Here is a 23,492-nt window from a genome sequence, read left to right as displayed (position 1 = left end):
TGAAGATGGAAGATCTTGTCAACATATAACTGGGCCAATTCAGGAGCGGATGGTAGTTTCTTGAGGGGAATATAATGTACCATTTTAGGGAACCGATCTACCACTAGAAGGATGGTGGTGAACCTGTTGGAGACAGGTAAGTCCGTTACAAAGTCCATGGATAGGTGTGTAAAGGGATGGGTTGGTATAGACAGGGGTAGCAGTGTGCCGGCTGGAGCTTGTCTGGATGTTTTATGCTGAGCGCACTGTGGACAGGAGGAAATAAAATCCACAATTTCAGTCTTCATGGCGGGTCACCAATATGAATGTTGTATAAACTCCAAAGTCTTAAGTATGCCCGGGTGTCCGGAAAAGTTAGAAGAATGAGCCCAATTCAATAGCTGTTTGCGCATATCTGGGGTCACAAAGGTCTTCCCAGGAGGGGGTTGAATGCGGGTGGTAGCTGGACTCAAGAACTGGAGTCTCCTTATGACTCTCAGTAGATGCATCGGAGGAAAGTGAACGGGAGAGAGCATCCGCTTTTTGATTCAGTGAGCCAGGGCAATAGGTCAAAGTGAAGTTGAAACGAGAAAAGAATATCACCCACCGAGCCAGATGGGAACTGAGGCAAATATAAGAGGAGGTTCCAATGATCCGTATAAACGGTGATGGGAAATGTAGCTCCTTCGAGAAGATAACGCCATTCTTCAAAAGCTAATATAACAGCCAACAACTCTTGCTCTCCAATGGGATAATTTCTTTCTGCCAGGGAAAATTTCTTAGAGAAGAACCCGCAGGGATGACATTTGTTATCTTCGAGTTTCTGGGAGATAACCGCTCCTACCGCTTCAGAGGAGGCGTCCACTTCTAGAAAAAATGGGTAATTGACGTCAGGTTGTCTTAGTACCGGAGCAGAAATGAAAGCTTGTTTTAAAATTTGAAAGGCGGTTTCAGCCTCGGGAGGCCACTGAGATGGATTTTCCCCCTTGTGAGTCCAGGCGGAAATGGGTGTCATGAGGGTGGAGAATCCCTTGATGAATCTTCGGTAATAATTAGTGAAGCCTAACAATCTTTGTACCACCTTCAAAGAATTCGGACGAGGCCAGTCCAAAATAGCCTGTACCTTTTTGGGATCCATTTCAAGGCCGGAACCTGAGATGATATAACCTAGAAATGGAACAGAGGAAACTTCAAACACATACTTTTCTGCTTTACAGTACATGTGGTTTTACTGTAGATGAGTCAATACTTCATTGACTTGAGACCGATGTTTGTCAATACTGGAGGAGAATATTAAGATGTCGTCTAGATAGACCACCACAGAAACATATAATAAGTCCCGGAAAATCTCATTCATGAAATTTTGAAAAACAGCAGGAGCGTTACAAAGACCGAAGGGCATTACGAGATATTCAAAATGACCGTCCCGAGTATTGAATGCTGTTTTCCACTCGTCACCGGCACGTATCCTAATGAGGTTATATGCCCCTCTTAAATCCAATTTGGTGAAAATGGTAGCTCCTTTTACTCGATCAAAAAGTTTGGTAATGAGGGGTATCGGGTAACGGTTCTTGACAGTGATGTCATTTAAGCCCCTGTAATCGATGCAGAGATGCAAACCTCCATCCTTTTTAGATACAAAAAAGAAGCCTGCACCAGCCAGTGAAGAAGATGGTCGAATTAATCCTTTTTGAAGATTTTCCTGGATGTATGCCGACATGGCCTTGGTCTCAGGTAGGGACAGTGGGTAAGTACGACCACGTGGAGGAGTTTTTCCAGGGATCAACTCGATGGGGCAGTCCCACTCCCGATGTGGAGGCAGAATATCGGCTCCCGTTTTACAAAAGATGTCACTGAAAGAGCGGTACTGGCTGGGTATTGGTGCAGTGGTTGCAATGTGAATCTCTTTAATAGGTTTAATTTGAGGAAGGCAGGACATAAGACAAGCTTCCCCCCAGGACAAGATTTGCATGGTACCCCAGTCAATATTGGGAGTATGCTTGCGTAACCAGGGATATCCGAGGATGACCCCATGAGAGGCCTTGGGGATGACCAAGAATTGGATCGTTTCTGTGTGAAGGGCCCCAACACGAACCGGTACAGGTTGTGTATGAAGAGACACGATTCTGTTGACAATTTGGGTACCATATACTGCTGACAAGGTGACAGTATTATCAAGGGGAGATACAGGAATCCAAAATTTCCAGACGAGCTCAGCAGTAGTGAAGTTTTCGGTAGCCTCTAAATCAAGGAGAAAGAGAACAATTTTTGAAACGTGTAATAGCTCCAGAGTATTGGACAAAGCAGATTCAGTTTTGATGGAAACGAGGACATCACTCCCAACCTGGTGTATCCGGTACAGGTTAGGATCAGGAGTTTCCAGGATGAAGAGGACAGGCAGCGACCAGATGGCTGGTCTCTCTGCAGTACATGCATAGGTTCTCCCGCCGACGCCTTTGCCGCTCCTCAACGGAGAGACGAGCCCGATTAATCTGCATGGGTTCGTTGCCCACCGGTTCAGGCGGGAGGGTGGTTGGAGTTGTGGTTGGCCGGAATCTAAAAGATCTCCCCTACTTTTCTCACTCTGTCATTCTCAATACCGTAGGTCCACTTTGTTACAGAGGGAGCTAAGATCATTGAGAGTAGCAGGAAGATCTTGTGTGGCGAGGTCGTCTTTTATTCAATCTGACAGCCCACACCAGAAGGCGGAGATCAGAGCCTCCTTGTTCCATTTTAGCTCCGACGCCAGTGTTTGGAATTGAATAATATACTGGCTGACCAGATGACTCCCTTGACGAAGGCGCAGGATCTCATCTGCTGCAGAAGTAGGTCTCCCGGGCTCGTCAAAAATCCTTCGGAAGGATGTGAGGAATTCGGAGTAGTTGTCTAATAATGGGTCAGACCTTTCCCAGAGTGGAGAAACCCAATCTAGGGCAGAGCCGGATAGCAGACATACAATATACGCCACTTTGGACGGGAAGTTCATAGGCTGTAACGTGAAGTGGACATCACATTGGTTGAGGCAACCTCGGCACAATTTAGGGTTCCCGTCATACTTATTGGGAGTCGGGAGGTGCAGGTGGGATGGTGCGGATGGAGCAGGGATGGCTGGAGCTGCTGGCTGGTTTGTGGCGGCAGGCATATTGACTGTATCCAGAGAGGCCTGCAGTGTGTCCTGACGGAGAGACATTTCCTGAAGGAATTGAGCCATTTGCCATTGTGAAGCCTCTAGTCCCTCTAAGCAGCTGGCGATACCTTGGAGTAGGTCAGCCCTCAAATCCTGTCCACTAGCCAAATCCATTTGGCCAGTGCAAACTGTCACGGCTTGGCGTGCACCTGGACACTGTGTGGAGTCGGATGGCGAGTGAGGATTCGTTTGTTGGTACTGGAAAGCAGCCGGTCTTAGGGGGTATGACTCATGAATGAAAAGGTAATTTGGGTACACACGTAGGATGAGGTAAAGCTGAGGAGATGCTGGCAGTACTCGGTGGACCGAGGTCGGCAGGACAGACAGCAGGTTGCAGGTACAGGAGGCGAGTAGTAAACAGGAGCCGGACCACAACAAGGCTAAGAGGTGAAACTGTTAGAGACACACTGGAACTACGGCACTTTAAGGAGCAAGGGAGCGCAGAGAACTAGCTCACAGCATACGCTGTGATAGACATTGCACTGGCAACTAAAGGACCTCTTGACAGCCCATTAGTACCCTCAGGTAGTGCAGGATTGGCTGCTAGCACTCCCAGCCCAGGCTGTGGCCCAAACCAGACATTTGACCAGAATCCAAGATGGCCGCACCCAGCAGCCTACAGTGCGGAAGCGCTGCCAGTCTCACCCCCTCTCACCTGCCTCCAGATAGAAGCCCTAAATCTGCAGAAGCACACTGTGCCCAGCGCCGCTTTCCAGGACCCTGCACCCCCGCCGGAAGCCCCGCGCCAGAGCGCCTGGAACGTTAAGGACCGTGATCTCGGCAGCCTCTCAGCCCTGATCGTGACAATAATGCTGCATAGCCAGCACTTCTGTTGGCACGCCAGACATGTAATTATGTGCAAAATCCCCGTTACCAAACAGTAACCCTGTTTTACAGTAGCTGTAAATGGGGATGTAACTGTGTTGCCCACAACTATACATTGCACTTATTTACATATGCTCATCTCTGGAGCATGTGCAGTGTGGGAAGCATGCAACACACATTCACAAAACCAACTTGCATTCAGCTGTATATTGGCCCCAGTATTGGAAATTAGGTGGTTGGGGCATGTGATCATGTGTAGTACAGCATCGATAACAATTTGCACATTTCCATCCTCTCATGCAAAGAAGTCATAAACCCACTTTGAGACCAATAGCCACAATGGTCAGGTATATGCAATCTGTACTGTAGAGTATGTGCACAGAACTGAGGGTACAAGAGAGCAAAACCAGACTCGCATTTTCATGGTAAACCTGGCCTCTATCAATACCCTATTACCCTCTACATATTAGACTAAGATAGTTTACTAATTGGAGAATAAAGATCTGGATGTAATAGTCTGATATTAATTAACAGCAACCCATTCAAACCTAGCAAAATATAACAAACAGATTGTGGAAAAATGTGATTCCTGGCAGGAGATGGCACATACATAAGAATTGGCATCAGATTACTCAGCGGGCAAGTGAACAAATGCAGTCATTTGTTGGGATGAAAGAAAGTGAATGGTGTTAACTTGGCACACTGATGTGATATAAATTGTGTCAGCTATTATGAAGGTACACACCTCCTTATTTTTCTAGCCTATGGAACAGACATCCGCAGAGACTCGCTCGGCTCCTCTGGATCTCAGTCACCCATCTGAGAATAGTTAAGCTGCTCTGACATATTTTATTTGAAAAATTGCAGCACTAAAATATATTTTATTCATCGTTTATTGTAATAACAATATTGCCTGATCACCATAATCTGGGATTTGCTGACAAATCTTAACATGATCTATATTTGGGCACCATTGTACCTCTCTAAGTGAAGGTCCTACCAAGGGCTATTTAATTATATAGGTGTTCAGAACTGTGGGTGGAGCTTTTAGGGGTGGAGCTATAGAGAAACAATTGTATAATATATATATATATATATATATATATATATATATATATATAGGTTGAGTCTCCCATATCCAAAACGCTTGGGACCAGGGGTATTTTGGATATCGGAATGTTCTGTATTTTGAAATATTTGCATACCATAATTAAATATCTTGAGAATGGTACCTGAATGTAAACACAGAATGCATTTATGTTTTATATGCACCTTATACACACAGCTGCAGGTAATTTTATACAATATTTTCAATAAAATTGTGGCTCACACAGTTTGTGTACATACATGAAATTCATTTATGTTTCATATACACCTTATACACAAAGCCTGAAGGTAATTGTATACTTTATTTTAATAATTTGTGCCTTAAACAAAGTTTTTGCACATTGAACCATCAAAAAGCAAGGGTTTCACTTTCTCAGTCATGCTAAAAAAATTCCTTATTTCAGAATATTCTATATTTCGGAATATTTGGATATGGGAGACTCAACCTGTGTATATATATATATATATATATTTAAAAACAAATACCCTTATCTTGCGCTCAAATATTACTTAAATGCTGCACTTCACAGTAGTTTCCTTGTTAGCAAGAATGAATCAGAATAAAACATACAAAAACACTTAGAGGATGCAAAATAATCCGAATTGACCAATATATTCGAATTATTTAGGAAACCTTAGTATTTTTAGGCAATAAGCCAATGTTTGTATATGTAGAATGGAGCAAATGTCCGTAGAACTCCAGTGTTGGACTAATGTGTTCTTCTTTCTGAAACCTCTAAAAGTCTTAAGATGTCAAATGTTGGTATATTCAGAATACTCTGAAAAAGGACCCTCTCACCAAAAACACCCAAAAAAGGCCAATCATTGGACATTTTTCTTCAATCAATAATTATTGTACTGATTGGTACATATTAATACACAATAAAAATTCACAATAAAAACGCTTACATCAATCATTATTCAATTTCCAATTGTCATAATCAAGGACAAGGTAATTTATTCCTGCCGTCAATCCTTCTGGGTCAAATTTCAGCAGGTTCTTCCTTGTAGACACATGGATTCTCAACCAAGAATTCACTATCCTACGTGCTTTGTTCATAAGGACTTCATCAGGGCTACATAATTCTTTAAACAAAAACTGATATTGATCTCGATTGTAATGGGTGAATAAAAAAGGCTTAAAATCGCCGACCATCAGGTGAGGGGTCAATAGAATCATATCAGTACATACCACGATTATTGATGTAACAAATCCAGTTACGATAGAGTGGAATAAAATCAGATGAAACCTAAGAGTCACAAAATGGTCACACTAAAATGCTATATGGTCATGAAACTGTAATAATACTAAATAATAATAAATTGTGCATACGTCCTTTTAGTGCATATATAATACCACCAAAATGGTCACCTTAAATTATGGTCATAAACCTGTCATAATAATACATAATCATAAATTCTTACAATGCATATACTGTATAATGTCACCAATGGTTCAAACATCATAAGTGATCCTAACAAGTGAACATTCTCACTATTTATCTAAAGTGAATGATGTATACAATATTTCTAATTGTAATACCAAAACTGATAATCTGGTATAAAATGTATTCCAAATTTAATACAGCTTTTTTTTATAAGTGATATATACATTCAATACTGGCAAAATAACAGGCAGTCATGGTAAAAGACCATTAACAAGGACTATAATGAAAGATTTCAAATACTTACTAAATATATTAGCATCAATTGCCAGCTGTGTCATTATTATTTATTATGACAGTTTCATGACCATATAGCAATTTATTGTGACCATTTTGTGACTTTTAGGTATGTACTGATATGATTCTACTGACCCCTCACCTGATGGTTGGCGATTTGAAGCCTTTTTTATTCACCCATTATAATCAAGATCAATATCTGTTTCTGTTTAAAGAATTAGGTACCCCTAATGAAGTGTAGTGAAATCTTAGTTGAGAATCCATGTGTCTACAAGTAGGAACCTACTGAAGGAAATTTGACCCAGAAGGGTTGACGGCAAGAATAAATTACCTTGTCCTTAATTATGACAATTGGAAATTGATTAACGATTGATGTAAGCAATTTTATTGGGCATTTTTATTCTGTATTAATTATATACCAATTAGTACATGTGTTTTAATAAATAATTATTGATTGAAGAAAATATCTAATGATTGGCCTTTTGGCCTTTTTTGAGTGTTTTTGGTGAGAGTGTCCTTTTTCAGAGTATTCTGAATATACCAACATTTGAAATCAGAAGACTTTTAGAGGTTTCAGAAAAATGAACACTAGAGCAAGTCCAACACTGGAGTTCTATACAGACATTTGCTCCTTTCTACATATATGAACATTGGCTTATTGCCTAAAAATACTAAGATTTCCTTCATAATTGGAATATATTGGTCAATTCGGATTATTTTGCATAATGAGAGGTTCAGGAACTAAGTTCCTGCATAAGAATAGGTTAGTATAGTGGAAGGACTCCACACTACACTCACCTCACCAAGTGCCACTTGGCTTTACTACTCTGCACTTATCTAGGTGGGTTCATTACGTAACCATCAGCAGGAGGATCACTCCCTGCAGGTTCCGAGGATGCTCGGACGGAGGGCCCAAGTATTAAAAGCTACAGAAGTGTGAGTAAACACACGTCATATGCCGGTCCCGCTGGACGGCTTGTGGGTTTTTTCACTGCGGCTGTTCAATAAGAAGTTGGTATATACACCAGGCTATCCAACTGTGGACAGGACAATATACACATATGATTGAATATAAATGTTGGATAATCTAAGCCACCTTTTACCAACCAGCAAGATTATGCCTATAGGAGTCTAAAGGACTTATCCTATATGTTTACATAGTCCTATATTCAGTACATTGCATGTTTTCAGGACTGCCTTGAATAATCTCCGTGATTTCCTTTGTTTTTGCAGAGGTGTCTGCATATTGCCACAGTGACTATTTTTATATATAAGGATCCGTAATTCGGAAAGCTGCTACCATTTTCCAACATTTTAGCCACAATGGCTCTGCTTAGTATTGTTACAGTGTATTATTATTCTTATGGGGTTATACATAAATTTCCTTTATGTCATTAGGAGGATCCTAGTCCGAATTAACTGATTTAGATTTGTTAGTGTTATATGCATAATTGATACCTTTTATACTATACATTTTTATTAAAAATTATGTGATCATGTCATTTATGTCTATATTTATTATTGTTTAGCTACCTTTATCCAGTCAATTCTATAAGTTTTATAGCGCAGATCATTTTTAGTATATTCCTGCTGAAGAATAGCACTGGTCTTACCAAAATGTGATATCACTGCATTCTCATACCATACACTTCTATTTGCTGTAAACTGATGAAGACTTGCCCAGAATCAATTCAAAGCCATTATAGTCAACATTACAATAGCCACTGTTCCTTTTTTCCTAACAAGGTGAGCAATGTGGAAGGAAAGAGGGTTGTATCCGCACAGAAAAATATAATTATATTACCATATGTTAATTACCAACATCAGTAACTATTGTCACCCAGAAAAGTATTGGGTCTAGAGAGTAGCTCTTGTTGGTGGTGCTCCCCAGAGCCGAATTGCACTTGCGTAAATGGAGGAAAAGAGAAAAGAAGGCTCTCTTTTTGGGGCACTCTTAATGTATTGTTATTAAAAATTAAAATTTTACTTTTAATATATTCCATTAAAATTAAACCTCAATGTATACAAAAAACAATACAAGACAATACAATACAAAGATTTTATGTTGTTATCTAAAAGTGCTGTGTCCTTCGATTGAAAACTAAAAAATATATAAAATTCCACAGAATATCCTTCTATTCGTTTGGTTATATACCCACGGGTAGCATCATATAAAGAAAAGCGAAGAGCGAAAATATTGAGTAATACAATGGAACAAATTGTTCTCAGTATTCTTAGACCTCCAATATGAATCTTGTTGTATATAAAGGGTATATAAATGCTCACCACCAGAGAGTACCAAAAAATTCTTGTTCATAAGTTATAAAAGTATCATTCTCTAGCCCACAGCGTTCCTGTAGTCATGCTATACAGGAACACACAAACATGTATAATGCGGTATACTGAATAAATATACTAGTATAAATATACAGACATATGGTGGTAGAGTAAATATTATGTTATAATTCACTCTTCTCTAAGAGAATAGTTATTTAGCCATCCAGATGATAATTATGCATATATTTCCTTGTATATATGGAAAAGTTCATTCATGATACAAAATTATATTTAAAAATTAATTGGTTGAGCTATACATCACTTCAAACACCGTTTACCCTCGTGTTTATTGCTTTCGTCTGTGTGGGTCAGTGTACCCATACATATATCACCCAGAAGGTAGCCAAAATCAATGACAAAGTCTATAAAAATATGCACAGTATTATTAGAGATTGAATGCTATATCTGGGATATCTCTCAGAGGAATAGTTTCTGATGTCTGTCAATTCCTTTACATGTGCCTTAATCAGTAAGTGCATACATTTAGAACGATTTTGTCAACATTAGCCATCTACAAATTGTGTATATTTTGGCAATTGACCAGATACTGAGGCAAGGCAATAAAAGTATACAAGCTTCAGGGTACAGACACGGAGGTCTGGGTGGAGTGATACAAATACCCTTGATACATGTCAGAGTGGAGGGAGGTGGTCAGCGTGTGCACCAGCCAGACCGTGTTCATCAGAGTCCTTGGACGCGCGTTTCACCCGTTACAGACTTGTTCACCATCACATGTAGTGCAGAGACACTGTTCTTACTTTTTGTACACATTTCCGGGTCCATGTCCCGATCACATGGTCGCAGAAGATCATTATTCATTGGCTCAATGCCACACGTGACTACCTGTCATCGGTCCCGTGTATCCACAGAGCCATTAAGCGTCTAATATTCTTTATCCGTCACAAGTGTGATGGACGCTCAGTGAGGTGGTACACATTTCCGGGTCTGTGTCCCAATCACATGGTCGTTTATCATTGGCTCAATGCCACACGTGACCGCCTGTCATCCGTCATGTGTGTCCACAGAGCCATTATGCATCTGATATTCATTGTCCATCACAAGTGTGATGGACGCCCAGTGGGGTGGAGTATCAGTTATCCATTCAGATGAAATTAACTCCTTCAGTGCTGATATGCTTAGTGGTTCTTATTAATCACAATACAGACATCACCTCAAGGACATGAAGTAATTTCAACTAGTGATGTTTAACTCCTTTCTTTCCATAACGATGAGGAGTAATAAAGAGTAAGAAGATATTCATATATTGTTACTTACATATGTTTCTATGGGCAGCACAGATGGTGTAATGGTTAGCGTTACTGCCTCACAGCACTGAGGTCATGGGTTCGATTCCCACCATGGCCCTACCTGTGTGGAGTTAGTATATTCTCCCTGTGCTTGCGTGGGTTTCCTCCCACACTCCAAAAATATACTGGTAGGTTAATTGGCTCCTAACAAAAAATTTACCATAGTGTGTATGTGTGTGTGCATGTGGTAGGGAATATAGATTGTAAGCTCCACTGGGGCAGGGACTGATGTGAATGGTAAGATATTCTCTGTAAAGCGCTGCGGAATATGTGTGCGCTATATAAATAACTGGTAATAAAATAACAAAAATAATAAAATGTTTCTAGTCAGCATTAGCCACAAAGAGGAGATTATCCTCCTACGAAGGTCATTGCTGGTTATGTTACCTAAAACATATAATTAGTTCCTCTAAGTGTGAATCATCATATCCAACATGGAAAGGGGAGGGTAACAACAATCAGGATTACATAAAGATAATATTAATGAGGTAACAAGAAACTGTCAATTCATTATTTGTCCTCAAATGTCATCTATAATGATAATTAAAAGGTATCCATTATAAATGTTTTAGGTAACATAACCAGCAATGACCTACGTAGGAGGATAATCTCCTCTTTGTGGCTAATGCTGACTAGAAACATATGTAAGTAACAATATATGAATATCTTCTTACTCTTTATTACTCCTCATCGTTATGGAAAGAAAGGAGTTAAACATCACTAGATGAAATTACTTCATGTCCTTGAGGTGATGTCTGTATTGTGATTAATAACAACCACTAAGCATATCAGCACTGAAGGAGTTAATTTCATCTGAATGGATAACTGATACTCCACCCCACTGGGCGTCCATCACACTCGTGATGGACAATGAATATCAGATGCATAATGGCTCTGTGGACACACATGACGGATGACAGGCGGTCACGTGTGGCATTGAGCCAATGAATAATGATCTTCTGCGACCATGTGATCGGGACATGGACCCGGAAATGTGTACAAAAAGTAAGAACAGTGTCTCTGCACTACATGCGATGGTGAACAAGTCTGTAACGGCGAAACGCGCGTCCAAGGACTCTGATGAACACGGTCTGGCTGGTGCACACGCTGACCACCATCCTCCACTCTGACATGTATCAAGGGTATTTGTATCACTCCACCCAGACCTCCGTGTCTGTACCCTGAAGCTTGTATACTTTTATTGCCTTGCCTCAGTATCTGGTCAATTGCCAAAATATACACAATTTGTAGATGGCTAATGTTGACAAAATCGTTCTAAATGTATGCACTTACTGATTAAGGCACATGTAAAGGAATTTACAGACATCAGAAACTATTCCTCTGAGAGATATCCCAGATATAGCATTCAATCTCTAATAATACTGTGCATATTTTTATAGAGAGTTTGTCATTGATTTTGGCTACCTTCTGGGTGATATATGTATGGGTACACTGACCCACACAGACGAAAGCAATAAACACGAGGGTAAACGGTGTTTGAAGTGATGTATAGCTCAACCAATTAATTTTTAAATATAATTTTGTATCATGAATGGACTTTTCCATATATACAAGGAAATATATGCATAATTATCATCTGGATGGCTAAATAACTATTCTCTTAGAGAAGAGTGAATTATAACATAATATTTACTCTACCACCATATGTCTGTATATTTATACTAGTATATTTATTCAGTATACCGCATTATACATGTTTGTGTGTTCCTGTATAGCATGACTACAGGAACGCTGTGGGCTAGAGAAAGATACTTTTATAACTTATGAACAAGAATTCTTTGGTACTCACTGGTGGTGAGCATTTATATACCCTTTATATACAACAAGATTCATATTGGAGGTCTAAGAATACTGAGAACAATTTGTTCCATTGTATTACTCAATATTTTCGCTCTTAGCTTTTCTATATATGATGCTACATATGTGTCCCGGTGGTATATAACCAAACTAATAGAAGGATATTCTGTGGAATTTTATATATTTTTCATTTTCAATCGAAGGACACAGCACTTATAGATAGCAACATAAAATCTTTGTATTGTATTGTCTTGTATTGTTTTTTGTATACCTTGAGGTTTAATTTTAATGGAATATATTAAAAGTTACATTTTAATTTTTAGTAAAAATACATTAAGAGTGCCCCACAAAGAGAGCCTTCTTTTCTCTTTTGCTCCATTTACGCAAGGTGAGCAATGTTCAGGTTTTCATTTACTTACTATTGTAAGCTGATTATTCAACCTGCATCCTATACGTGTCAATTTGCAAACCTGGTGGTTTAGGGCAGATTGCATAGTACTGATGTGTCCACATATATCTTTCCTCCATGCGCTACAAGTTGCGCTACACATAACGTGGGAACTCCATGTGACTTGGTAATGCTGAGCGCCTTTGTGCGACTTTTTACATTCAAATGCATCTTATTCACACAATGTATCAAATAGGATGCACAACCAGCTACTGCTGATTAATTGATATGTACAGTAGCATGCCTATATTCTGTGTGCGACTGCGGGTGTATCTGCATGAGAAATACTACAGTACAGTGTCAGCAGCTGTGACAGTGTAACGCAGCGTTTTGCGTGCAGATATACCCGCAGTTTCACACAGAATATAGGAATGTCACATATCATTTTAATCAGCAGAAGCTGCTTTTACAACTGACTCGCATCACTTCCGATTAAGATGCATTTGAAGGTAAAAATTTGCATAAAAAGACGCTTGAAGTTACTGAGTCATACCATGGCACGACTAGAAGGGCTGTTTAAAGAGCAAGGAGGCTAGATTTATGAGGACACATCTGTAAAATAAGTTAAGAAATGTACCTTTTCAATTGTGTAAGAACCTACCTAGCATTGGGACAAAGGAAATAACTGGACCCCCACACCTAGATCCGAAGCCCAGTGCTGAGTAGCATTGCAAGTGTCAGCATGCACAGACTGCCTATGACTGTAATAAGCTTTCAGTGCTTCCACTATACTAACTTATATAACCTTGGTGGCAATTAGCCTAGTTACCAGGAAGTGCCCAGTGCTACTAAGCTTATAGTTAGAACTCTCCAAGCATGGGTGCCCTATCAATTATTTTTTTTTTTTGAGCATTTTAGGAGTAGACTGTCTATTTAGAAGGTTAATGGGTTATTTATTTTTTTACTTTAATTATATATTTATTTTTACCTGTTCTGACAGCAAGCAGCTTGGGCTAGGTCGCCTGTCACCATTTAAAAATCTATTGTTTGTGAAAATTTGAAAATCTAGAGAAAAATACTTAATATCTGAAATATCAATTGAATTAAAGTTGTATGGAAAAATGATGAATTAAAGTAGGTTGTGTACCGTAAAAGATACTGCTCCCTGTGGTCCTTTGACACCCTACAGAAATAGAGAAACAAAGACTAGCATTATTTAAAGCCTATAAGGTGAAATATTTACATTTTCTTGTTGACCTCATAAACATGCTTCCTACCGTAGGACCAGGCGGTCCAATGTCTCCTTGTCCACCTTGTACTCCTGACAAGCCAGGACTGGCCTGCAATATAAAATGAAATAGAACATTTCAGAAAATAATAAATAATCTGCTTTTGTGAACAATGCAGCCAAACTTTACTGTAGATGTTACACAAGCTTCTATGTCATTTAACTGCCAATATGCTTCAGACACTCCCACTCGCCCAGATTTCTCACAATCCCATATACATGGCGGGCATAGATCATTTAATAAGAACATCCAATTAGGCTGATAGTGGATAGCGAGTATACGTGTGGCCTTGACTCCAAAGTCAGAACTCTGAAATGTTCTTTACTTAACTATTCAATCTGGACATTTGAAGGTACAGTAAGTTTATTCTAATCATATATGTGAACAATAAACATTCCTGAGTAAAGCACATCTGATATTTCTAACCCACTTCAATTAGGAAGTTTAAATGCAAACTACCCTAGAAGCCTAACAAAGTGTGCCCAGCAGGGATGGGCTAGTCCAGGAGGCACAGTGATCTTTACTGGACAACACCATATACACTTGCTGGTGCCTAATAATTAAAAGCTAATAATAATAATAATAGGCTAATTAAAACCATATTACACTAGAATGCTCTGTGTATTGTAAATCAATCACTAGAATGATATCTGATTTGCATATATGATACTAGAATAGTGTATTGTATAGAGGTCCCTCTGTATATGGAGGTCACTAGAAAGTTCCCTGTATTGTAAACCAGGCACTAAAATAATCTCTGTATTGCATGGATGCTACTAGTATGGTCTCTGAATTGTGTAGAGGTTTTGTAATGGTCTGCGTATTGCATACTGGTTGCTAAAGAGCTCTCTGTATTGTATAGTGGTCACTAGAATGCTCCCTGTATTGTATATCAGTGATTACATTGCTCTGTGTATTGTATATAGGTCAACAGAAATTTCTGCGTATTGCATAAAAGTCAATAGAATGATCTCTATATTGTACTGGGATCATAATTTGTGCTATGTCAGATGGGGCTGATAAATTTTAAATGTTGTATATAGCTCATTTACATAACAATTTTTTATTTTTTATATTGACTATAAAAATCGCATTACATTAGATTAAACATTCCTACTAATTTTTTTGTCATGATAATTTTTCATTGCATCATGCCACTTGCTTATGTTTGCCCTTAGGCTAAAAGTTTCCAGCCAGAGTATGGTGTACAGTGGCCACCGGCAAGAGTACCACTACTTATGTGTCCACACCCCTAAGATGACTGACCTGTGAGTTGTGTTATTTATTCAGGCCATTATTTAATCATTCTTCCATGTGACCAGTGACTGAGGAGCAGGTTATGTAACTTATTTGCCTACCTTAATTTTTTTTCTGAAATTACTAACTGAATGACTGTATCCTGGCCTACCTGTGTGTTATGTTTGTTTGCTTGTGACCCTTATTATCTACTTGAATATTAGTTTCCTCTTAAGAAATTGCATTAACTTAAAGAGCAGAAATGCATCAGGCTTTATTACTATGTGATGGAACATTAATCCACATTCTTAAATTGGATGTTATTTCTGCTTCAAATTTGGTGATCCTTCCATTGTGAATAAGTATTTCATTTGGTTTTATTTGCAGCATATATTGCAGTATATATTGTAGCAAGATCAGACTATATATAAAGGTGCCTATTTAGTGAAATAAATAGTCGACAGTGAAAAATGTAGGCAATGTTTGCCATTAGTTTTTCAGGGCCAGTTCACACGAAAAAGACCTGTTCCAATGAGGAAAAAACTGCAGTGAGGTAGCCATCTTTCACATATGCTCACTGTATTCTCAATGAACAGTTCACTAATGTTATTTACATATAAAGACTTAGGGCCGAATTCAATTAGAAGTGAAAAGTCAGTTTCGGCGATACTTTTTCGCCGATGACGTGATTTTTGCCGATTTCATTTATCCCCGTATTCAATTTCAGCGTCTTTTCGCCGGTGCGAAAACGAAATGCAATGTGATAGGCAAAAAAGTTTCGCCTATGAATACCCGGGAGAGAAAAGTGCAGAATTGGGGTTTTGGGGTGCAGAGGTACGGAAACCACCCTGTACCCTTTGTACAACCCCTTGACGCAAATTGTTTAAAAAAATGCAAAAAAAATACACAAAGAACACCCCAAAAGAGCACTTTGAAAAAATGGGCGAAAAAAAATCAAAGTGGGGGTACAAATTCAAAAACTAGCGAAATAGCCTATGGGGGGTCTGTAAGAAAGGGGGGGGTGTATTTTTGATTGCAGGTACTTGCTGAAAGTGCGGTTTTGGCGCTTTTTAATGCTTGACTTTAGACATTATAAAATATGCTTGCACCCATTTTCATGTACCTCAAATTTGATGGGAATACTTATTTTCCCCCAAAAAAGTTGCAAAATGCTATTCTCCATCACTTGCTCATCGACGCTAAATAGCGCCTATTGAGACCATTTAAAAACCCCAAATACCTTTAGCAGGTCTATTCGTGGGGTACCCATAGTGAACCCCCAAGTCAGAGCATCTTTAGGGGGTGTCAGCCTGATTTCCCCAAAACTGACTGAACTTTTCGCTGATTTCAGATTCGCCGGTCCCGTTTTCGCACATTTGCAATTGACTACAGGGATACGCGGGGACACGCGTGATAACATTTCGCCGGCAAAACCTCCGATGACGGCAAAAAGTCTGGCCTCAGACTTTTCGCTCCTAATTGAATACGGCCCATAATGTAGGGAAATTGTGATGAGTTAACCAAAGAGCTCTGGCCATCACATCGTTGCATTAGATGGTCAGCATTTATGAAGCTTGGCGCTCTAATTCCGAGGGCTTCATCCTTTTAGGTGCGAATTACTGGCACCCACAAGTAAGTGTGGCTGTATGCCGCACTTACGGTACCTCCAGACTCACACATTTTTGTGCGCAGCCCCATAGGACTGCGAGCAGACATGTGTGAGTCCGGGATAAGATCAAGTTGCCCCCTTTGCACCGAATTGGTTTGAGCTACAAGAATCTAAAGGCTATATATTATAGATCCTCAGTATCTTACATTGGCATCATAGGTTCCACAGACAATATCACTTGAGAACTGGCCCAAACTCTAAACTTCCTAAATCAGCAAACATAGTCTATTTTTAATCTAATTTAAATATAGTGGGGTAATTTATGATAAACGGTATATACTGATGGCAAGATGACAACAAATAGCAGGTATAATACCTTACAGTAAAAAAGGGGAGAGCAGATGCAAAATACAACCATTTAATAATTATACATCATATACAAAGTTTTTGGCATAAATTTGGCCAAAGTTATGAGCTTACCCACCAACATCAAGGTAACCTCATTGGGTAAGTCCCTAACATTATAGGGGTTCATGTCTGGGGCGTGGGGCACACCCAAACCAACACAGCCAAACCACCCCAGGGCACAACACCAATGAAAAATAGCAGTGAAGTGTTGAAGTGTTAGGTAAGTGAAAGTAGATGCTTAGTGTTAGAAGTGTTAGAAATGTGAAAAATAAATGTGTGAAAATGTAATATAAATTAAAGAAAAACAAACATAGAGTGATATAAAGTGTTAAAAATAAGTGTTAAGTGGTGATGTCACAAAGATGTCCAGCCAGAGCAGCTCAAGTATATAAGGTATAATACCTTAAAAGAAACATCGCTGGTTTAGAGTCTAGTCTAATGCATTTTCCTTCCATTAGGCAATGCCTCTGAAGAAGCTGTCTAATGACAGGGAAACGTGTAAGGCTAGACTCTACACCAGTGCTGTTTCTTTTAAGGTATTATACCTGTCATTTGTTGCCAACTTGAATTTGACTTTTGAACTGTAGCAATGTGCAGGCCGAATTATCCCTTGCCTTCAAAACCATCATCGAGAGAGTTTCTAAGCACAAGGACTGCTTTCATTGCAGCAAAAATACTATTCTGATGAGCTTGAATTTCTTATCCCTAAAGGGCACCTTTTGGATACCGACCAGACTATCTTTTGTCTTCTAATATTGTCATTGTGGCATATGTATCTCAGCATAAGGACTGACTGTACTGCAGCACTACTGATATTCTGCTGTGCGTTATCTATTTATTCCTTAAGGACACCATTGGATACCAGAAAATGGATAGAAGTAAATATGTCCACAGTTTATTACTGACTTTGTATAGCAATAGACAAATGAACTAATCTTTACAGCATATTTCTGGTGAATATTATCCCTTTCACATTGTTTTATATAAAACTGTGATTTTTATGCATGTTTTTAAAATGTTATACCATGATCAAATTTATTCCATATTGTAGAACAACTATTCATTATTAAATGTATTTATCTTGTCGAAGCTGGATTATTGACTGAGACAAGATCAGTTTAAAATTGAATCGAAGCGACGCCGTCTTACGACTGGCCGCAAGACGCCATCTTGGAAATGAAATCGCAAGACGCCATTTTGCGAATGACCGCCCAAGTGCCATTTTAGATAAACTCACACTTTACTACATGTGGCGATATTACTATTAGCATCATGCGACTGCATCTCACACCATTTCTCATACACACATTAATACGCACAATTGCGCAGTTAACTAGTCGCATATTAGCGAATGCATAAGATCCTGTATGAAAACGCCGAATATTAGCTTCATGCACACGCATCTGCCCCAAGTTAACTAGCGTCTTTACATCAAACCCCACATACTCACACATTACATATTCACATACAAGGTTCCATAAGCTTTAAGGTATAAGATTCAAGTATGCACATTTACTATAATTGCTATGAAATAAAGATTATTTTGTAACTAAGGTTTTATATGTGATAAGTAAGCCATGTTTGGTATTGTACTGATGCGTACTCTCTCAACAGTATTCCGGTAACATCGATGTAGAGATCGCAACAGGCATTCTCAACTTATGGACCGCAGAGACTTCAAGCAACAAAATGTACATTATATAACTAACTGTTAGGATTTGCATGAGGCGGGAAACCAGAGACCACCAGTTGTTAGAGGCTGGACTGTGTCTATTTGAACCAACCTGTTAGATGCCTTGTAACATATGCCCTCTCCTTTAGGACCAATGGTATTAGCAACAAACTTCTCTATAGTGTTGTCTATTTCTGGGGGGTATAAATATGTGTGCTCTGACCCTGGGTTTCTAGTCTTCGTGCTGTATGCTGATTGACGAGGGGTTTCTTGCTGATGCCTACATCTGGTCCAGAGCACTGCGTATGTATAACTGTACTTGGGTCTGTATAATTTCCTTTGCGCTAAATTGTACTTATAACTAGCGTGTAACTGACTGTACTTTTACTTGAATAATACTTTGTGCAGGGGTGTATAGAGGGTCAAAGGCAGTATCGTTAGTTGGGGGCTCGTAGTGAAGTCACTTACCCACTCACACGGCACATACGGTTATCGATATCTCACCATAGGGTGTAGTGGCCACATGCAGGGTTTACCTGCAACCGCTCGGTGCTGAGAGATCGCTACCCGTTTTCGTGTGAACCAGGGACGCTGACTAGAATCCAGGGACAAGAGAGGAAAAAGTTTGTTTTCCTTTGTTGATAGAACCTAACATTTAAAGGGGTGCCACAGTATTGAACACGCGGCTGAGTCGCAGTTTTGCGCACAGTAAAGACGCACTTTTGTGTACGCAGCTAAAGGTTGTCATACGGTTGTGTGGTAGTCGCATTATTGTGTATGCGACTGGTCGCACAATAGCGTATACGTACTTCCGGTTGTGCTGCCACATGTTTAAACAAAGCCATTGAGTTTACATTATTAATTGTTGCTAAATATCTGGGTTAACGTGTATTTTTCTGCGCAGGAAAAAGGTGTGTAACTGTGAGTGTTTGTTTAGGGTGCAACACGGGACCTAAATGTTAAGGGTATCGTAGGACCCTTAAGTGCTAGGCGCAGCAGTTGGCCTAGTGACTCGGTAGCAGCTTACCGTTTACTTTACACAAAGCAGGTGTATGGTTTGTTATTTTTGTTAGAGTTCGGCCCCCAGCGTGATTATAGCGTTCAGTAATCAATGTGTGTGATCTGTTAGGCTCATTTGAACACTATAATTGAACCACATAATCTTGGCTAGATTGTGATTGTGAGCTGGTGGGAGAGTGGACGAAATCAACTGGAACTCAAAGGGTACTTTGCTGCCCCCTAGCAGTTGAGAAGTAGTCAAAAACTCACCTACGGAAGCAGCCTTTACTTCCGTAGGTGAGTGGAAGCGTCTAGAGGTCCTCTATAAGGTTTGCGAATACGCCTTTTTTCCAAGACGTTCGCAGGTAAGTGAAAGTATCTTGACTGTCTTTCACCAGTTTAAATCTTTATTGAAAAACATAGGAGTTGTCTCAGAATGGGAGCCACGCAAACAATAGAGATGTTAGACAATGATGTGCTGCTAATGGAAGCGCTGCTTGGATCGGCCCGTCGTATTATGCATACTAAGTACGGTACTTATGCAATAAGGTATTGTGATGTATGGTTTAAAATGACGATGAAGAGTGTTAGACCGTTTCCCAGAATTGGTAGTTTTGATAAAGATGTATTAGATAATGTCCGGGATCACATCAGTCTGATGCGCTCCCGAGAGAAAAAGGTCAAATATTATGAATGTTTAAAGTTGTGGAAGCATGAAGGGGATGCGTGGCTTAAAAATGCGCAAGCGACGCAAACTAGCGTTGCGAGCGCATTTCCAGAGAATACATCCGCGACGCTGAATTGCAATGCGGGAGAGCCGCAAAATGGCACGCACGTGCAGCAAGGTAACGTTGCAGAAGGTATTGCCAGCAGTTCACGCAGACCACCCCCACCTTATGTGGATGGAGGTGCAAGTACAGTTATCAAAAATACCCATAAAAATGTAACAAGCAATTTGTACCCTCTCTTAAGCAACTATAAAGAAAATGTTCATGAAGTGGATGATGAGCCTATTGTAATGTCTGCCATTTCCCATGCTGTACAAATGATAGATGCTACGCCACGACAATCACGATTGGTGCCACCAACTCCATCGGTAACAGCAAGGGAAGTGCTAACACCCTCTGCACCTGTAGAGGAAGTTGTTAATACCATACGTAGCAGCAACAGATTAAACCCCCAGCAAGGTAACAAGGTCAAAGGTAGCAGCGCTACCGGTCTGCATCCCATTCGGACAATAACTGTTCCGAATGGAAATGCAAATGCGAACGGTGTAGTGCCCACGAGGGAAGTGGTAATGCATTGTCCTTGGACAAGAGCAGAACTAAATTCCATCATAAATGATATCCCCGATCCCAAAAAGGAACTAGCCAAATGTCAAAGATTTTTGAGGAATTTGGGTAGTTCTCATGAGCCAACTAATAAAGATTGGCGGGTGGTGTTAAGGGCCTGTCTACCGCGCAATACCGACGTGACAAAATTTATCACGGATTGTGTATTGGATGGTGACGTTCCCTTAACAGACCAAGTAAACCAAGGTAACATTTCCCGCATTGCAACTCAATTGGGTATATATTTTCCAGTAGTAGCTAACTGGAACAAAATTTTCACCATAAAGCAAAAGGAGAGTGAATCTGCAGAACATTATTGTGATCGGGCTCTGCAGGCTATCACCCAGTACACTGGGATAGAAGATATTAAAGATAGCACTCACCACAGGGGAATGATAGTCACGGTACTCATGGACGGTCTTAAGGAAAACTTAAAGACTCGGGTTCAGACCTCACAACTTGGCTGGAGGGGAGTCACAATAGATACACTCATAAAATCTGCCATAGAACATGATAAGAACATCTCAAAGAAGAGAGAGACCCAGAGCAAAATAATGGCTGTCAGTATTCAAGCTCTGGAAGGAATGACGGTAACATCACAGCCAACAGACACACTTGCATCTACACACACACCTACACCTGAACAGTTATATGCCCTCACTAACCCCACGCAACAGCAAACACAGCTCTATTCTACTAACAGAAAGAAGCCTGAGCGCTATTATGCCAGAGAGTCAATTATCAGTGCAGCAGTGAAACTTAGAGGTGATTGCCAACCTCACTGACAAAGATAATATGAAAAAAACACTGCGCTCTGATAATTAAGTGGAAACATATGAGTAACACCTTAGTATATTAAACTCAATTTATTATCTATAAAAAAGATATTAAAATAATGATAAGACACAGATAGAAAATGACATATAAAAACACATAATAATCACATAAAGTCAGCTGAGGAAGCTATAGAGAATGTGAACAATAAAGGATAATTAAGATTGTGAATACAGATAAAGGAGATGATCAGGCTCCGATATTAGTATCTCAATCCTTTACTATTGACTAAAGATATATTAATTGTAAAAATCTGTGCCAAAAAGCAAAGCTGCAGCTAGGTAACCTAATTCAGGTGTAATCAGCAATGCATGTAAAATGAGAACATTGACACAATCTAGCTAATGGTAGCTCTCTCCATTAGTAAAAACAGAAGCCTTTGATGTTATGTCCAACACATGTATCAAAGTCCCGGATACAGTGGATTATCCTCAACAAATTGTAAACATAAAGAACCGCAAGTAAGTCTGTATTGGGAAATGATTGTAGATTCCTGAAATGTGTTGCAGGACACAAACGTAGGTACCTGAGAGTTGATACAGTGATGGAAGCCATAGGTTTACCTGTGAAGGCTGCTATCACGATCTCTGAGTATTAGAAACACAGGACCTAGTGTGGCTTAGCGTGGATCAGCACGGCCAGCCAGGGAGTGACGTCCGGCAGAGGAGGATGTACTGCAGCGCACTGTGTTATTGAAATTATTACCAATCTCCGTCTGTGTGCTGACGTCCACCGGGACCTCCAACTGGCAGTGATAGCGTCTTGGGTGCCTGTGCTCTGATAGCACAGAGTGGTCAGCGGACAGGGATCCGGTATGCACCCGCACTCTCTCAGGAAAAATTGTAGATTACCGCTCGGAAAGCAAGGTATGTGCAAGTTGGTGAGAGCATACTGGTGTGCACCAGGTTTTTCTTCACAAGCAGAAGAGATAGCAATGTCCTGTCTGACCTGCTTGAGGAAGAACATAGGGAAAGCGATCCCTACCGAATCGTCCCACATTCCACCGACTGATGGACCTTTCCAGGTGATACAAATTGATTTCATCCAATTACCACCCTGCAGGAATCTTAAGTATGTATTAGTGTGCACTGATGTATTTTCTAATTGGGTTGAGGCCTACCCAGCGGCCACTAATACTGCTACGTTTACTGCCAAGAAAATAGTTCAGGAATTTGTATGCAGATACGGTATCCCTAAAATCATTGAGAGTGACAGCGGTACTCATTTCACAGGTGATGTTTTTCAAAATATGTGTAAGCTGATGGGTATTAATAGTCAACTTCACACCCCCTACCGACCGCAAGACAGTGCCAAGGTAGAAAGGATGAACGGGACTATTAAAAATAAGTTAAGTAAAACCATGGCAGAGACTGGACTAGGATGGCCAAAAGCGTTACCCTTGGTCCTACATAGCATAAGGACCACTCCTAGACCCCCTCTAAATCTGTCCCCATTTGAAACACTGTTCGGTAGACAACCTCATT

The 23,492-nt window shown here is 40.0% G+C and overlaps 1 protein-coding gene across 1 annotated transcript in view; it reads right to left on the bottom strand.

Annotated features, from left to right (window-relative positions):
• The window catches only part of LOC148535363 (collagen alpha-4(VI) chain-like), a 423,891-nt gene that overhangs the window by 101,682 nt on the left and 298,717 nt on the right, over positions 1-23,492 (bottom strand). Inside the window, 2 exon segments of the mRNA XM_088462796.1 lie at positions 13,778-13,813; positions 13,908-13,970. Of these exon segments, the coding sequence (XP_088318922.1) occupies positions 13,778-13,813; positions 13,908-13,970 (99 nt within the window).

The sequence above is a fragment of the Taudactylus pleione genome, unplaced genomic scaffold (assembly GCF_031769625.1).
Source record: "Taudactylus pleione unplaced genomic scaffold, aTauple2 ptg000053l, whole genome shotgun sequence".
Taxonomy (NCBI): domain Eukaryota; kingdom Metazoa; phylum Chordata; class Amphibia; order Anura; family Myobatrachidae; genus Taudactylus; species Taudactylus pleione.
The sequence above is the reverse complement of the archived record's forward strand: the minus strand, read 5'-3'. Positions and strand labels throughout refer to the sequence as shown.